The sequence below is a fragment of the Ambystoma mexicanum genome, chromosome 8 (genome assembly GCF_040938575.1).
Source record: "Ambystoma mexicanum isolate Mex_15411 chromosome 8, UKY_AmexF1_1, whole genome shotgun sequence".
Classification (NCBI taxonomy): Eukaryota; Metazoa; Chordata; class Amphibia; order Caudata; family Ambystomatidae; genus Ambystoma; species Ambystoma mexicanum.
The window spans coordinates 1,060,909,647-1,060,927,403 of record NC_090929.1 but is presented as its reverse complement, the minus strand read 5'-3'; the positions used below and the strand labels follow the sequence as shown (position 1 = coordinate 1,060,927,403).

Below are 17,757 nucleotides of genomic sequence, written 5' to 3'. Positions count from 1 at the left end.
ATTTGTGGTGCGCTGGGTACTCAATAGCTCATGCCTAACGGGTGATGCCCGACACCCAGGAGCTGGTTTTGGATCCTGCTCATTGTAGCTTAATTTCGAAACCTGGGTACTTGAGTCAGTTTATGGGGTCAGATATTTATGCACTGGGAACCAGAATTCAATGTTCTGTCTGAAATCTGTTTTTCGGGGAATAGAATGGAAGTCTGGCATCACTCTTGAGAAAAAAATCAAAAGCCTTATTTTTTTTTTGGGTGAGGTATAAAAATGAGTGACCTGAGATCGGACGCTCTAGGCCTGACTACTCGGTGTTCCCAGATTAGCGTCTACCTTCCTTTATCTCTGATTCAGATCCTGCGGTTGGTTAAACTCCTCACACAATTATTCTCCCTGATTTATTGTAATGTACTGATTACAACTGTAGGTTGTTGGTACGGAACCTAAAATATGACGGCTTACCACATGAGTGATGGATCATGGGGAAACATATCCTAGAATGATGAAATAAGTGGTGTGTTGCATGGGGTATAGCCTAGAACAGTCTGGCTTGGAATATAGATGGTGCAAGTCAGAGTTCCATAGAGATTCTATTGAAGATGCAAATCAAAATGCAGGTTTTTTGTACATCATGAACCACCTTTGGGGAGTTTCCAAAGTATATTGAAGGATTATCACTGTGTTTGTGGCAGGGATCTCCAATCTTTTGCTCTCTGGAAGTTTTGAACTACATCTCCCATCAGCCTTAGCCAGCAAAGTCAATGGTGAAGGATCATAGGTGCAGCAGTCTAAACATCTGCAGAGTCAAAGGTTGCAGACCACTGATGGGATGTTGCATGCCTTCTCAGATCCAACAAATGTGTCCAACTGCATCAAACCCATTGGAGTGTCCCAATACTGTAGTCTGTGCTCTTTGGAGTCATCTGCGTACATATTTCTTCTGTATTGATGTTGATTGGATATCAGCAACCAGGATGCATTTTTAATTTCTTTTTCTCCCACACTAGGAGCGATTGGGGAATATTTATCCTGAGGATCTGATGCAGATAGTCTGCCACATGGACTCATTGGACAACCATAAGGTATGAATGAGAGGAGAGGCTGTCTACTAGTGTTTGCAAAAACGAGGGAGGGACTTCTCGGAGGTGGAGTTATGCCTTTAGTTCAAGATCCTGCCAACATCATAAATGGTGGGAGACAGAGAAATCGAACATTCCTGGGTACCAAAGAAAATGGTAACCGATGGTCCCTCAGCCCTTAAAAGTTTGGAGTCCACGACATTGTCCCCACCAAGCTTACACCTGTATCAAAATCCTGTGTTTTTATAGGTGGAAATTCTTTCCCTTGTAGAAATTGCCTTCAGAATAGTAGGACTTGTTAAATAGATGCTGGTGTTTAATACAGGGAGAATTAATAGGTGGTGCCAGGGAAAGGGATGCAGCTAGAACCACAATGTGGTGTTGGTCTAGTTCTCCTTGGTGTCGGTCCTTCCGCGGATACTGCCTCTTTTCTTTCTAGTCCTTCATGTATTTTTTTCTTTTTCTCCATGTGTAGTTTCCTATCGTATCTTTCCTGCACGTTGTTGATGTGATCTGCTTTTGGTTCTATCTAGAATCTTGTTTGTCTGTCCTTTGTACTTTCTGTAAGTGTACATCACTCCTGATCCCTGCACTGATGGCCCACTCTTGTCTGTTATGTACTGCTTGCTCGATCTCCCGCTTTCTTGATCCATTCTAGCTCTTCATTGGATTTCTGCCCATTAGTGAATCTTTTCTTTCTCTATACTCTCCTGTCTCATTCTCGGTTTTGCCCGCCTAATGGAGTTACACTCCCACATTCCCGCCATCCCCCTTTCCCACTACCGAGCTGTACAATCTTTCATATCTTTTACTTGCCACAGTTTCATTTTAATTTCGCAAAGTCCACATGCCTATCCTGTTCTTGCGTGTTCGCTTGTTCCAGCATGTCTTGATCTCCTGTCCTATATGCTTGCCTCTCTCTGCCTTCAGTGTGCCCTCCGCTTTACCTCTGCCCTGCCTGTAGCCAGTTATGTTGCTCCCTTAATGTGAATGTGAGCAGTTATGCCAAATCTGCACTATTGCCTTTGTTTTGCTCCCATCCTCACTCTCCACTTTTTTTCAGTGCCGGAGTACAGACATGGGCAAGACCTACAACCTGGAGGCCTACGACAACTGGTTTAACTGCCTCAGCATGCTCGTGGCCACGGAAATCTGCAGGGTAAGTTTTTGTGGGATATTGTCGGGTTTACCGGGTTGCTGGATAACCATGTTTTACATGACCATTGCCCTCTGCCTCAAAAGTGGGCAACGATCACCTAGAGCGTGCTCTCAAACGTTACCACCTGATTCTGTAAGGGCTATTAATTTGCACACATGCCACTGAAAGCTTGTAGATGCTCTAGTATTGCCGTGGAACAATAACGCACACAGCCTTTGACAATAGCAGGAACACACACAATTTTGTCAACTTCTTCCCAAAGAGCATTCGGGGATAGATGGTGACTGCATAATTGTGTAAATAAATGTGGTGAATTTACAAGTGATTTAGGCAGAATAAACCCACTCCAGGCCCTACACCAGACCATTATACCCATGATTCACCAGGGTGCCCTTCCTTCTGGACCAGTATGTTCCTAGAAATCCATTTACTGGGAGACCTTAGGCCCTTGGGGAATGAGATTCAGAATCGCAAGTTGAGGCACCCACGCTTAAGCGCTTCATCACAATCTTCTGATCTTTGCTTATTGCTCCACTCATTGGGTGCCCCAGCCTCCTCGAGGGCCAGGCCTGGCAGAGAAGATGCAGGCTAAAGTCATTGCACTCATGAGGACGTTATTCTTTGCATGTTGCAGGTGGTGAAAAAGAAGCATCGAACGCGGGTGGTGGAGTTCTTCATCGATGTGGCGCGGGAGTGTTTCAACATCGGCAACTTCAACTCCATGATGGCCATCATCTGTAAGTACCAACAGGAAGGGCTCCCAGGCATGCTGGAGGCCTCTGACTAGCATTAACTGCTCTACCCCTCCCCCACCCCCTCACATTTAGACTGGACCACTGAGGTTGGGTCCTACTGCCGATCACAAGCGATGCCTCCGGTCAGCTGCCTTCAGATCCTCTTTCCCACTGAACACCCAAAGTCTGATTTTACTGTCAAAAATGAAAATGGTGCTCCTTTTAAACGGCACTGTGGGCGTGTTCTGCATAGTTTCTTCTTTGAGATGGGTGGGAGTTCCCGGAAAGGTTACATTTCCCCTTCTAATTTACCCATGCACCCGATGGATGCACTGGAGCAGGAACATATGGGGAGTAGGAGGAAGCTGGGAGCTGTGTGGCATAAGGTGATGGTTGGAGTGATGCGTATACTTCTGGTTCTCTTTTGGGGGGGCAATCCCCCTACAACCTTGGGGTGCAACACACTGGCAAATTAATGAAACCAGGAAGGATATTTGAACCTTGTTTGGTGCATTATCCGCGGAGTACATTTTTCTCGAGCCATCGTGTGATGTTTCTGTGTGTGGTGACTCTGGGCCTGACCTTATAAAGGGAGTCTGGTCCCATCAGCAGATGTCAACACGATTAATCCCTTATATGTTGATATTCGACCACGCCATTTACATGAACCTAAAATAAGCTTTGTATTTTTCTCTGCAGCTGGTATGAACCTCAGTCCTGTGGCCCGGCTTAAAAAGACGTGGTCCAAAGTGAAGACTGCCAAATTCGATGTTTTGGAGGTATGTTCAACATTCACTTCTCCATTTTTATTACAGCTCCTTTAGAGCATGGCTCGAAGTCGCTTTGCCCTCCTACCAGTGGGCGGGAGCGCGGGAGCGGTGCTCCTCTACTTCTTTTAAATAGGTTTTACCGTTCATATACTAAGAAACCATTCCGGAACGGTTTCGTTTTAAAATAAAGGTGTAGGAACACATTGAAACTTGCACTTTCAGTGCACTGCACTGGACGTTCCCTTAAACATCAGGCGCATCTGTTTTGGGGTTCGTATCGTGCATGGGAGGGGGTGCATCAGTGGGGTTTGTGGGGAGAGGAGCAGGCCAGTAGGGAACATGGTTCCACTACACTTCGACCACTGCCTCCTACCCTGTTCAGAATCACTGCAGGTGTGCTGCATTATGCAAAACGCCTTAGTAAACTCTTTCTTGACTTTGTTTGAAAATTGCCTTAAATAGGCTTCATCAACTATAAAGTTGCTCCCCTGCAAAAGAGGGAGCATATTTCACTCCCCAATGTTTGGACTAAACAATGGAACGTGTTTGAAGCCTCATCACATAATTCCAGATACTGAGGTAAAGAGCCGCTGCTCGAGGTCACAATATGCTCGTGAAAAGGCTGGGGATAAAGGAGCTCGCTGCCAGAATATGTATGCAGTCTCACTTTAGGCATGAATACTGGTGGTCAGACTTCTAATGGGGGAAACCTTTGCGCCTTCCATCGAATTTTAGTAGACCTCTCTCGTCACCAGTTCATCCGCTCTTCCTCTGGTTTAAGAGTGTAGCTTCATCCTCAGTTGCACATCAGGGTTAGACTATTTCCTTTCATTCCCCTCTTAGTCTTGGTGGCTCCTCATTACGTTCCCCCTTATCGCATCTGTAAATCCCAAGTATCTACTCCCTGCCCATCCCCCAACCCACTGCTCTAAAGCTGTTTCTTGAATCTGAAGTTTCATCCTAGACAAAGGCAGTGCAGGAAGACTGTTCTGTGTGATTTCATCGAGTTTATTTCGTCGAATTCGATGCCGTTTTTTTTAAAAAAAAAAAAAATATCCTCCATTTCAATGCTGGGGGAGACCACTCCTCCCTAGTCTCCCTGACCCCCCCCCGCCCCCCCTCATCCAAATTACCTTTATCCCGCCACCCCCCCCCCCCACATACATTTATGGCCAAATGTGGCTTAAAAAATGCACCTAATTCGAATTTGGCAATTTGTACTTCGACAAATTCTCCCTATTCCCAGGAAAACGGTTCTGTCCTCTAGAGTCAGAGGGGGTGATCACTTCACAAGATGTTAAAGCACCAAATATTCTGGTTGAAGGAGGGTTATTCTCGTTTTGTTAGTTCGCCTCAATACGTGGAAAGTGATGTCACGAGCCATCAAGACATGGCACCAATCCAGAGCTGCACATTCAGAAAGGTTTTCCTCTTTCCAATGTTGGGTGGGCAATCTTACGTTTCCAATAAAACGTATGCAAACATTAAACTGATGCGCACACAGGGGGAAAAGGATTAGAAATGCAGTATTTAAAATTTCAAAAACTTCCTGGAGTGAACAAAGCAAGCTATTTAAAGAAAAATCCGCAGCAGTACGTCCATTTGATGATATGAGAAAGTAGAATATGTCCTTTGAGTCAATTCACACATGCCACAGCATCACCCAGCGGCCATAGCAGGAAGTTCACCTACATTTCCCAGCCTCCTGCGCAAAAAGCATGTAGGCTTGCGCGCATTATCACAATGCGTGCCTTTAGGTCCAGAAAATGTGACTTGGCTCAAATCGCGAATTCTACTTTCACCTTTCAAGTAAAAGCTATTTTGGAGGGGCGGGGTGGGGAGTGGAGCGCGCGGGGGGGGGGGGGGGGGGGGGGTCTTCAAGCCGTTTTAAAGCCTCCATCGCTAAGATGCAAGGAGTGCTTCCCGCTCGTAAGTGTACTAAATCCTGACCTGTGAAGGCCTTTATTCTTATTAGAAGCCCCGTGTAGGACTGTGCTATGTGGTGTAAACGGTCCATGCAATCCACCCCTTGCATAGTCCACATGGCCGGGATTCCAATTGCTTTCCAGACGGGGGTGGGGGGGTCAGGGGGGTGCAGTCTGTGCTATACGTCATCATCTTTTCGCGAGTGGGTGGAGGGGAGGTTAAAAGGCCGAGCCAGCCTTTGTTCCTGGAAGTCTAGCCTTAACAGAAGTCTCGCAGCTGTGGGTCTCGCACAGTTGAGCTGCGCGCATGGCCGCAGCCTTGGGGCGTTGATGAAGATGTAAACCAGGTTTGGGTGGTCTTGGCTCCTATTCAGAGATTCCAGTCTCCAAGCAACCAAGCTGGCTGCAGGATTACGCTCAGAAACACACAAGGGCTGCCCCTGTAAAACTCCACCCTTTCGCTACATGTGTGTAGGTTTTTCATTTTTGGGATTTGGCAGCAGTTGGTTCGGCCTGCTCGTGGTGGTGGAGTTTGGTACTGTGCGCTCTATATACTAGTAAGGCTGCGGTTTGCCAAAATAATGCGTTTGTGAACAACACGCACAATGTGTAACCTTGTTTGTGCAAACGATCTGATTAAAAAATAGCCGCTATTGTCTGAAGGGGAAAGGAAAAGTGAGATGCTCTGGCGGGATATTGGAACGTGGTAGTTTAAATGTATTATAAAAATTAATTTCAATTTGGAAGTGGTTTATCAGTGGTCGAAACAATGTTCCTCTGCCACGCCCCCTTTTCTGCTTCATGCAATCGCCCATACAGCAATTCCCACCGCCCCCCTCAATTCAAGCACTTAACTGGGTTCTTGCAGTCCTCCCCACCCCCCACTCCAAAAATCAGTGAGTTAGAAAAGTTCTCTCAAAACTAAGAAAACGCAGTGAAGGAGTATACATTTAAATGACCACTTTTTTTTTTCTTTATTGATTTAGCTGAAATTAATCAACTTTTCAATACATTTAACATGAAATGTATTAACATTCACAAGGTCATAAAGTAACTCATTGTTAATTAGAATGACCAAATCTAAAAGAAACTAAAATGGCTGCAGGACACGATAAAAAGGAAAAAATCTGGAACAAAACGAGACCATCAACACAACCATTTGTGTGTCATTGCCCCCCACAGCGTGCAGCTTTATGCAGCCTCCCCTTCACCCACCATTCCCACCTCTTAAGGGGCATGTACATAACGATAGTCGCTGATAGGCCCGCCCCTCCCATTACCTGCAAACACCTCTGTGCCTAAAAAAGCCCCTTACACCTACACTTAGCCAGCACTTGTGAAATAGCACAACGTCGTTTACTGGCCTTTCCTTCCTTCCTGGGTCACATAACTATGAACGATTTTCCCCAAGAAGTAAGGGAACGCTGTACCCTTTAGTTCCCTCCCACTTTGACCTCTGTGGTTTATCGCTGTAGACTCTGCTGAAATGGTATACGCTGCCCTTACCTCTCTGCAGCGTTGTGCCCACAGGCATTATGCGCTGCTGGTCTGTTCAGTATGCCTCTTATTTGGGTTCCCAGAAAATGGTTTGAAGAAGTCGTAGGTTGGGAGGAGTCTAAATGAAATGACTGTAATGTAACTGACCCTCCATACCTGTGTCCAGTGCAGATCATGGCCATGTCAGTTTATAGATGGTCTACCGTACAGTACTGCTATTGTCCAGCTCAGTGGTGCTCCTTTCATTCAACCTTTTGAAGGTTGAAAGGTTAACCCTATTAAAATCTGACCGCCAGATTCAACACGTATTTCTGCAGTAGATGTGCCCCGCAATATTTCAACCGTACTTGAGCCGGTGCCCAACCCGGCGGGAAGTGTGCGCCTGATATGAAAGCGGAATCTGATGGCATGTGGTTAACGAATTGACCCTGTCCTTCTGTCCTCTAGCCTACAAATACCACCAGCTGTGATTTTACTTTTCTTGGCTTTTCCCAACAGCATCACATGGACCCCTCCAGCAACTTCTGCAATTACCGTACGGCCCTGCAGGGGGCAGCACAGCGATCGCAGACGGCAAACAGCAGCCGAGAGAAAATCGTCATCCCCGTCTTTAATTTATTCATCAAGGACATCTTCTTCCTGCACAAAGTGCACACCAACCGCCTGCCAAGCGAGCAGATCAACTTCAAGGTGAGTCGCTGGGGCCGGCCAGCCGGTCCTCTTGCTGGAAAAGGCACTCGGTGTGGTGAAAGCCAGTTCTTTTCCAAGTTTATTTATTTATTTTATTTATATATGCTTCTATAGCGCCGTAAGCCCGCAGGCATCAGGGCTTATTACATTTGTATAGCGCACAGCAGCCCTTGGGCATCTAGGCGCTGTTACTTGATAGGAGCTTAGTTACAGGGAGCGGGCACACGGGAGCAGCAGTTATCCATTGAACACATATAGAGCCAATCTACATTAGGATGCATGTAATCTACATATAGGCATGGTACGTTTATGTGAAAACGGTTTTGGCTGGAGATTGTTTCCCCTCCATCATGTTCCCAATATTCTAGGACTGGAGTTGGATTAGTAAATGAATGCAGGCCTACTATATTCTGATTGCACAAGCGTTTTGCGATGACAGTATTCCTCTTTTTGATAAAACCACTGGCGTGCATACCGGTGCCAAAAGTCCTGAGATCAATGCCCCCACTATAGAGTCGGGGAACCACCCTCTGTCACCCGCCAACAGCATGAGCTTCGTCTGAGCATTCCCAACCCCATGGCTTATCACACGGTTAAGTCATGACCATGAAAAAGACAGTAAAATGTCTCAGCATTTTTGGTTTTGGGCATAACATCAACAAATGTGTGTTTAATAAAATGCTGGATAATTTAGTTTTGTTCCATTTTGAAGATTTGGGTAGCACAAACTCAATTGTTAAACTGATTCCAAGAAAAACCAATCGGCTAGGGGTGTATGTTTGCAAATTCAGGGTGCTCTTATTGTAGCCATTGTCCATTTGGCCAGCTACAATGGGGACCATCTGAGCTGGAGTCCTCTTTGGCTGTGGGAGTGATGCTGGCAGGCAGGGTTCTGGGCTGGTGGAGAAGGCCACACGAGTGACTGCAAATAGTTTTGTGGGTAGCGTCTCTTTCTCTGGTCTTCCACCGTCCCCGAGTTAAAATGCGTTCCATACATGCTGGCGAGTGACCTTCCTGTAGGATGGGGAGCGCTCCTGATACAGCTAAAGATTTTCGTTTCCCCAGTGGATGTTCCTCTGATAACCCCATACTGAAGAGCAGATGTCACCTAGACCATATTTAATAGATCCATAAGCAAAGCTTTTAAAACGTGTCACCCACCGAAACTCGGACAGAGTGAGAGTGCCGAGAGATGAGAGCAACCCCAGGACCAGACCCCCTTTTCTTCTGTATTTGCCAATCCTTTCCAGATCCTAAATTGAGAAGTTTGTTTACAATCCTGGTCGATAAAACCTGGCCCATTCTTTATTCAAGGCATGGTACAGTAGTGGTATGTGCTGCGGCTTATCAAAGGCAGAGTGCTCTTTATCCCCTTACTTGGTGAAGCACAAGAATGGATGCAAAGCACAGGGCAGACTCTTCTAATTAAACTCATTTTTTAATAAGTTGGATTCACGGCCACTGATTGGTTATTTCAGATATTGATTGACCTCGCTAACCAGTGGCCCACCCTGTTTTTAAAGATATACTTTGGGGTATACAGTGGTTTATCAACCCTCTCTCTTCTATAGCCACATAGCATGCAGACTTGAAGTATGACATAAACAAGTTTTATTGAGTTGTGTAACTTGTTTTTTGTTTTGCCTGGTTAGTGTTTTGTAGGGTTTTCTGGTGGCCTGTCGCTACTTTTACAAAAGTGGCATTCGGTAGAGCTTGAGGGACATAAGAGGACACTTGTCGTGTGGTGATTAACGTGCCCATGTTTTTTGATGCCTAACTTCAAGTGGTGCAGAAGCTGGGGCACAAACTGCTGTTGCAATAGTTTGTACAATGTCCTGCAGAATTGCCAGAGAAATTGTGTGATACCTGGGAAAACTTTGAAGCAAGTTCTGTAAAAAACGTATGTGCGCGCTTCTTGTGGGGGGGGCTATTTACTAAATGGGCCACTTTGTGTGCGCTGCCGCACATAAAGCGCAGTGTCCTGTGCACCAGCGTGCTTAGTTTACTAAATAGGCGCCCTCGTGCTGCCATTTCCTGAACTCTTCCAATCTTTGTCCTTGCAGAAATTCTGGGAGATTTCTCGACAGATCCACGACTTCTTGACCTGGAAGCAGGTGGAGTGCCCCTTCGAGAAAGACAAGAAGATCCAGACGTACCTGCTCTCCGCCCCCATCTACACCGAAGAGGGTAAGCCCTGCTCAAACTTTCCTTCAGTAGCTGCTTCCCTCTGCTGAAGTGTGTGTGTGTGGGCTGATTGTGACCGGGTAAATAACTATAGCAAACTGACTTGCACAGAGAGGAGTCAGAAATGCTGGATGAGGTAAGTGATTCAAGCACCTGTGACTTGCAATCGCAGGGGATGCTGGGGCGTAGGCAGGGCAATGGCGGCAGGATGAGCACGCAGCTATGTAGCTGCTCCAACGAGTGCTTTTTACTCATGAATGCAGTCCCTAGGCTGAGCAGCCAGAATTGCCTCGCATGTTGCTAAGGGAGCATAATAATACTGCTACCTTTCATGTATGCTAGCTTAATGATGCATTCAGTAATCCCTTTCAGCAGGGCCCACAATTTGCACTAGCCATTGGCTAATGATTGACTTTTGGCGTGTACAATTGTCTGCTGTGGATTTTTAGAATTAAGGTGGTGAGTGGCTTTTTTTATGGCTGGCTAGTAACTTGCAACTTGACATTGTTACCCCCTCCTGCTTTTAGCAGTATTGTGTCTTTTTGCTGATCCCATTTTTCTGACTGTCTTGCCACAGGAGTTTTGCTGAAAATTCCCATCGAAATTCTTTTGGGGGGGAGGAGGGGAAGCTCAAGGGTTGGGGGGGGGGTAAATAAAAAAAAAAAATTAAGGGGGGGGCATGGTGTGGGAAGCCCCCCCCCCCAAAAAAAATTATGTAAAAATGTCACTGACTTTTTTGGCAAACCTCACGTGACAAAACACCTGTCAGAAAAGCGGGTCGACAAAATGACATGGAACCCTTTTAGCATAGCGGAATGGATATTTAAGAGTGATCTGAATTTTCGAGTGTGCTTTAAATCAATATTCTCCTATAATTGTCTAAAAATCGCTAATCTAATGGGATTGGGGGAATGTGTAGAAGTGTGTGTCTAATATTTTACAGTAATAGTACGATGATCTGAAATGGTGCGGGGCGCCCACTTAAGAAATGCTCTTCCTCCCCAGCTCTGTACCTGGCTTCCTTTGAGAGCGAAGGCCCTGAGAACCACATGGAGAAGGACAGCTGGAAGACGCTCAGGTATCCGCTTTGCACCAGCGTTGGGTAACTTTAGTACAATGCTGCCATATGAGTATTGGCCTATCTAGTTACTGGGGGAAAAACATTCTAGTTTTCATGACCAGCACAGATAATCGACAACTAGAAGGGCGCAACAGGCCCGATAACAGAAACGTTCCACTGGTGCAAGTGCAAATTTACACAGAATTCGACTAAGGCAAAGATTTCCCTAGTGCTAAAAACATTGGCGCCAAGTTAGAAATCCTTTGCACTGTGAGAAGTTACAATTTGCCTGGTATGAATCTAAAGTATTACCATGCAAACTTACACTGGTCAGGGAGCAAAGGTTTTCTAATGTGTCTCCAATGTTTTTAGCACTAGGGCAAACTTTGCCCTGTTAATGCTGTGCACCCTTGCACTAGTGCCACATTTCTGTAATCTGGCCCCCGTACGCTATTCACTTTGCCGGTTGTGTTGAAATGTACTGCAGGATCATTTACTGGGTATCCCCCTTGTAAGTCAAGGTATTACAGATGCATGCTAAATGTTTATATTGTATTGAGAAAACAAATTATTCAAAAAATAGCTATGACCTTGATTACCTACATGGGCCCATGGGTGGGTCCTGCGCAAGGGTTGTGTTCATATGGGACCGCATCAGATTTTGAGTTGAGGTCCAGTTTGGTTTGTATTCTAAAGTATGCAGCGACTGCCATATATGAACGAACACGTGGCTAAATGGTCTACATTTCCCAATGTTTAGGAGATGGTGATGCAATCAATACACGTGTTTTTCCTGAATTACCAAGAGATTTCTAGATATTCTATAAGGCCACTGATAAGCATAGGTCTATAGGTATTCCCTGGTAAAGGGTTAGTATCAAATCTTAAGCCTATATGTGACTTGTCTTTGTGATGAAGTTATGTGGCAGGACGTGCTGTTTCTGTAAAAGAGCCAGCCAAAAATATGGGGAGGCTTAATGGGGGCGGGCGGGAAGTGTGTTCTCCCATTGACCACCTGAACACAGTGGTACATGCCAGACCATCCAGCTGGTGACAACACTTGTATTTAGGATGGATGTGCTTTCATGCCTTTTTGATTTTCAATAGTCCTAAAACTAGCATGTTCTGGCCTAGGCTGTAATGAGGCCGAACTTCTCCAAGGGACCCATGAATAATCGCGAATCACTGAGCCAACCGTTTTGTGCCCAACGAATATTTATTGGTAACTTTTAGGGCTGTGAACAAGTCTCACCCCCCCACCCCCCACCCATACCTCAAGCACTCCCAAGAATGGATGAAACTTGCAGTCCTGCAATATGATTTAGTCCACTTGTTTTCCCTCTCCTATTTAACCAGTATATTGGCGTATGTGATTCCATAGTAACCTCGACTCGTGGCTATTTTGGCAAGTGGCTGCAGAACCCTAGGAGGACTAGCCATATTACGATCGTGTGCAGGCTATTGGCGTTAATTGATAACACTATTGTGCCCTTCTACAGTGCTCCATGCATCATTCTATAAATGCTTCATAAAAGGTGTGTAATCTATAAAATGATTATTAACCTTAGAAGGATGAAAGCTAAAACGTGGTTGTAGACCCTCCTGAGTGGGAGAAATTCCAAGGAACCCGGTATTTGTCCCATGTTCAGGGCTCCCACGGTATTTTTTAATTTTTTTTTGGTAATGGGTTAAGTCGATCCTGCTACTGGATTCGAACCTAAAAAATGTAGGCAGACCTCATGGCGGATACAAATGCTTTACATGTGCACTTATCCACCCATGGCACTCCTTTATAGTGGCTGGAAGGAGCCTCACCACATACACCTATTAAAAAACAGATGGTGTAGCATGGTAGGCAGATCCTGGTTCTGCATTACATGAGCGGGATTTAGCATAATGTAAGATATTTCCATGTGCACTGTAATTTATTCAAATGCCATTTTGATTAATAAGCCTTCTCTCCTAACAATGTCATTTACGGGTAATATCGGGAGGATAGCTTGGGGGCAACGTCGCCTTGGAAGCCAGACGATGCAGAGCAACACAGGCTTGATTCCCTGGGTCCGGGCTTAGAAACCTCTGGGTATTAAATAACCAATTACAGTAACTTGTAGCGAACCACTATAAATATAGCAAAATACATGGTAACTATACACCAACCTAGTTGGGCAAATGCCCAAAAGCTTCCAAAAATGTGAGAATTGGGTGCCAATGGGAGAAAATGTACTTGGAAAATGAAGTGTTCTTCCCGAATATTCATGTGGCTTTTCCCCATCCCCGAGGGAATTAAATCTGTACTGAGAAATGTTGAAAATACATCAAGTTTATATTTCGTTTTCCTTCTATTTGCAGGAGTACCCTTTTGAATAGGGCTTGACCTCTTCCATCGGCAGTGAAGCGCGTGCAAGAAATGCTTATTGCGCCTAAAGGACAAAGTTTGGAATGAGTCCGACCTCACTGGCTGAGGCGGAGTTTGTAAATAACTTTTATGAAGGAGAAAAAAATAAGAAAATTGGATATATTATAAATATATATATATTTCGTGAGTCAAATTTCCGGCACTTAAAAAAACATTGAGGAGAAACTTATATTTTTTGTTGCAAACTGAAGGGCAGGGCCCTATTTACCAAGAGTGGAGGCGAATTGTGAGCAAGAGGTCGTCGGCCTTTCTTTCCACAAGCGGAAGACTGTGACGAGGTGAGATTTCTGACCGGGAAATTCTGATCTTGCCCTCCCAGTGTTGTGAAACATCAGCTTTACAAATGCTATTGAAGCTTATACGAGTGAAGGATGCGCAGGACCAGACGAGTTGAAGATGTCAAGTTCTGTGCAGAAGAGGCCAAACGCCCCCAAACTGTGACGGCGCGGGACAGTCGGCAGGTGCACTGAAGGACCTACCATGGAAGGGGACCAATGGAGGGTTGTTGAAATGTTAGGGGATGGACGGTGGGAGATCGCCTCCGCTGGTGAGATGATTGGCAGAGTGAAAGATCTCCCACCCAATTAAAAGCCAGGCAGGCAATCTAAAGCTACCTGTATTCTTTGACTTATGGCAGGTTGGTTAGTTTCCCTTTAACTTTTACCCCATTCACCGCCCAATGGTGCCATATGCAAGCAGTAAAGCACGGATGCCACTTTTGCGGGCCGTCCAATCATTGACTACATGGAAGGGACGATTGACTACATGGAAGGGACGGGGGGGGGGTAGGGGGGGGGGGAATATGAGGTGTCAGCTGGTTCAATAAAAACTCTTATTACTTGAAAGTGAATCCCTGAAGGTGGCGGGGCAATAACCTACAGAGGAGATGCGGCTATTATCTTTTGTGAGGGGATGGTTCCTTAAGTGGGTTATGAGTTAGTACATGCAGGGCTGCCTATGTGGTCACAGTGTGTTCTGGAGGAGGAGTGGGGGAGGGAGGAAACCCATCTGTAAAAGTGCATAAAGACACAAGCCATGCGAAGTAAATCTACCTGTGGCAGCCGAGGTTTAGAACGTCTTTCCTTCTGGAATCCTTTTTGGTTCATGCACAATCTGTTCTTAATAGTACTTGCAAAACAATTACTTCTGGGAGTTTTGAATCTGGACCTATACTCTGTTCTGTGCAAAATGGTCACATGAGACAGATCTCTTTGCTCCATGGTGTAGGGTAATGTATGTCCCTAACGATAACCCTGAGGTTGTCTAACTGACCAAATAGAGGTGGTATGGACAGATGTTTGCACTGCTGGACGCCAGCAATATGAAACGGTTCTCTGGTAAACCCACTGGCTGTACTGAATATTGTGGAAGCCAAGTTTGATTTAGATTTGGGTATGGTAAGAACTCGCAAACTCCATCTGCCCTTCCCACCCACGAAACACATTCAGAGCACGAGAGTTCATTGTTTGGTGGCTTTGGTAGGCTATTCATTGGAATCTGTGCAGAACTTCACTGTCAAGACTTTTAACCAGACACATGGCTTCCTAGATGCCAATGCTTTGTGCATGTTGACCTTACCCAATGGGCCCTTCAGAACCAATCATTTTATAAAGGTGACCTGTGGACACTTGTCTTTGTAGGCGAGTGTCTGAATGGAGGCACACACAACCCTGTGCATGTGCCTCTTTTGACCTGTGTACGGTGTCGTCGCAGATCCTATCGTGGGTTCCATTTCAGTGTGGTATCTGGAGTACTTCCCAGGGCTGAAGTATAAGGTTTCCAAAGAGATTCTTGTACTTGAGCTGTGCAGCTAGTTTTAGTGACCACCCCAACCCCCATTACCCACTTGAACACATCTCTACAATGCTGAAAGTGTGTCCGATACAGTGGCTAGTACATTCTAGTTGGTAGTCGTTTGGTTTGGGACTGCTCCCAGTGACTGCCATTCCTATGAAGTTGAGCTGGTTGAGTGTTGTGCGCATCACCTCATTCACTCGCTCTGCTTCTCTTACTTAGCTGAGGGGGCATTGGAGGGGCTTTCTCCTGATCACATGCATGGCTCTTTAGTCATAGCCACGAGCCCCTAATCTTGCAACTCACCTGTGCTCGCAGTTGAAGCACAAAGGGAGAGTGTGCCAGTGCAACGGAAGACCCAGATTGGGTGGTCTTTGCTCTATGGGGCTGATGCCTGTACATAAAGATCCAAAATGTGTTGGTACCAATAGATTATGTTATGGTGTTCGGCTGTGTAAACTGACATTGCTCTGTTCCCCCTTATTACACCACCGGAGGAAGCCGTTTTGCTTTTGACTTGGTTGCAGTGTTTATGGACTGACCAAACATTACGCCTTCTGCAGTCCGACTAATTGGAGAATTGAACACCTACACAAATTAGACTTCTTTTGCCAAAACGCCTGGTGTGCAAGTCCGTATCCAAGAATATAACGTTCTGTTCTTCCTCTTGCTTAGACTCCACTCTTCATTTGGGTCCCCACCTAGCGCCCCTCCACTGGGTTCCTTTACCAACTCCTGCGGCTCTATTAATTTGATGGTAAATGCGTTGATCCGCTAGAATGCCTTTGATTTGGCAGAGCAGACTTAACACGTCCACCTGCTCTTCCAGGTCCGCCCATCAAATCGACTTGGGGATCGGCAGAAAAAACCACCTGGATTTACCACCTGGTGAAAGTAGGTGGATTCCCTAAGATGCCATTGAAAATGCCTCCTGCAATCGTTAAGGGAGGCAATAGCTATTTTCCTCAAACAAGTGGGAGACCGTGCCTTTGTAGTACTACACTTTGCCAATATATGGTGGAAAATAGCATAGAGGCACTTTCTTTTCGTTGCGCAAACGTGCAGGCATAGCCGGTTCCCTCTGTGGTATTTATAATTTGAGGGTAAGAGTCATGCCCGTCAACGTTTCAATCTTTCCAATTGTTTTGACGGGTCCTAGGGGCGGACCAGGGGGGTGGGGGTGGGTGGCATTATGCTGGATTAGCAATTGAAAGTAATTGTATGTAAAGGTCATTGAAACCCACATCGCATCCAAAAATCACACTTTACTGTAAGGCTACTCATTTTGCCAATAGTTGACATTTAAGAGTCTTTTCTATAGCAAAGAAATCCAGCGAGGAGGGCAGTGCTGGCGTTGGTTTACTGCAAAGGGTACAAAGAGGGAGGGGGTGGTGTTGAATAGCTGGGCTCGGATGCAGATTCCATGGCAACGGAGGGATGCTTCTGTACTGATGGCAGGGAAGGGAGGTTGTTTACTAGAACATCCAGAATACAGGCTGGCTCTGATTCTACACTCTGCTGCTAAACATGTTCCTGTGTCGAGTCCTTGAGCTTACAAATATGCGTACTGTATTATTACAGTGTTTTTTGCACTTTCAAATCGAAGTGTTCTTTCTGGGTACAGGACGCCTGGGAACACTACAAAAGGGATTGTATATCTGCTTTGTGTGTATTTTTGTTTTCTTTTTAAAAAAAAAAAAAAAAAAAAAAAGGAAGCTAAAATGGTAGAAATTATATATTTGAAATGTACTTTTGGAACACTGTGCTTTGTGTTCTGCGAACAAGCTTTCCTATGCGACTGCAGCTGGTCACCCACTCTCTCCGTATGTTGCTTTTAGATAATGCAACTCGCACCCCGGTATTAATCATTGTGTTTTTCTTCTTGAGTTGGCTACGCTCTGAAAATCTACATTCTTTTGCTGTTCTAAAATCACTGGTTAACTAATAGGCTGTACCATAATGCAGATTAGTCCGTGTGTTGACTGGATGTGCTTGTGTTAATAAAATACTGCAATGCTTCTAAATCACTGTGAGCTGCTCCCTTGTGTCCCAACTGGTGCGAGTTGTTTTTCTTGCGTTATTTACATTTTGTTTAATGTAGGTGTTCCTTTTCACTTGGCCAAATTACCAATAATCCGATCGGAAGGAAAACCTGATGGGTGAATTATCAAGTAGGCTCGGAACAGACATTGCCCAGAGATGAGACTCCAGGGATTAGCCTAAAGACTAACAAGTCTTGTATTTGTTTTATATAGCGCCTTAAACCAAGGTGCTTTACAATGAACAACAGCATATACATTAAACAAGGAACAGTAGAAGCAATAACGATAAACATGAGTCAAACCAGAAAATCAGCATGTAGAACAATTTACATATGAGAAGGAAGAGGAGAGGAGGGGGTGGATAAAAAAAAAGGGTAAAGAGGGTAGTGAGTGAAATGAGTAGTAGGAAG

The 17,757-nt window shown here is 45.3% G+C and overlaps 1 protein-coding gene across 3 annotated transcripts in view; it reads left to right on the top strand.

Moving 5' to 3' along the window:
• RASGEF1A (RasGEF domain family member 1A) overlaps positions 1 to 17,329 on the top strand; it is a 273,939-nt gene extending 256,610 nt beyond the window's left edge. For all 3 annotated transcript variants that reach the window (XM_069611040.1, XM_069611039.1, XM_069611041.1), the window contains exons 6-13: positions 1,002 to 1,076; positions 2,137 to 2,232; positions 2,867 to 2,969; positions 3,666 to 3,745; positions 7,657 to 7,848; positions 9,912 to 10,035; positions 11,038 to 11,110; positions 13,445 to 17,329. In XM_069611040.1, coding sequence (XP_069467141.1) covers positions 1,002 to 1,076; positions 2,137 to 2,232; positions 2,867 to 2,969; positions 3,666 to 3,745; positions 7,657 to 7,848; positions 9,912 to 10,035; positions 11,038 to 11,110; positions 13,445 to 13,469 — 768 coding nt within the window. In that variant the 3' untranslated portion in view covers positions 13,470 to 17,329. The remainder of the gene's footprint in view (positions 1 to 1,001; positions 1,077 to 2,136; positions 2,233 to 2,866; positions 2,970 to 3,665; positions 3,746 to 7,656; positions 7,849 to 9,911; positions 10,036 to 11,037; positions 11,111 to 13,444) is intronic.
• Positions 17,330 to 17,757: the final 428 nt, after the last annotated feature.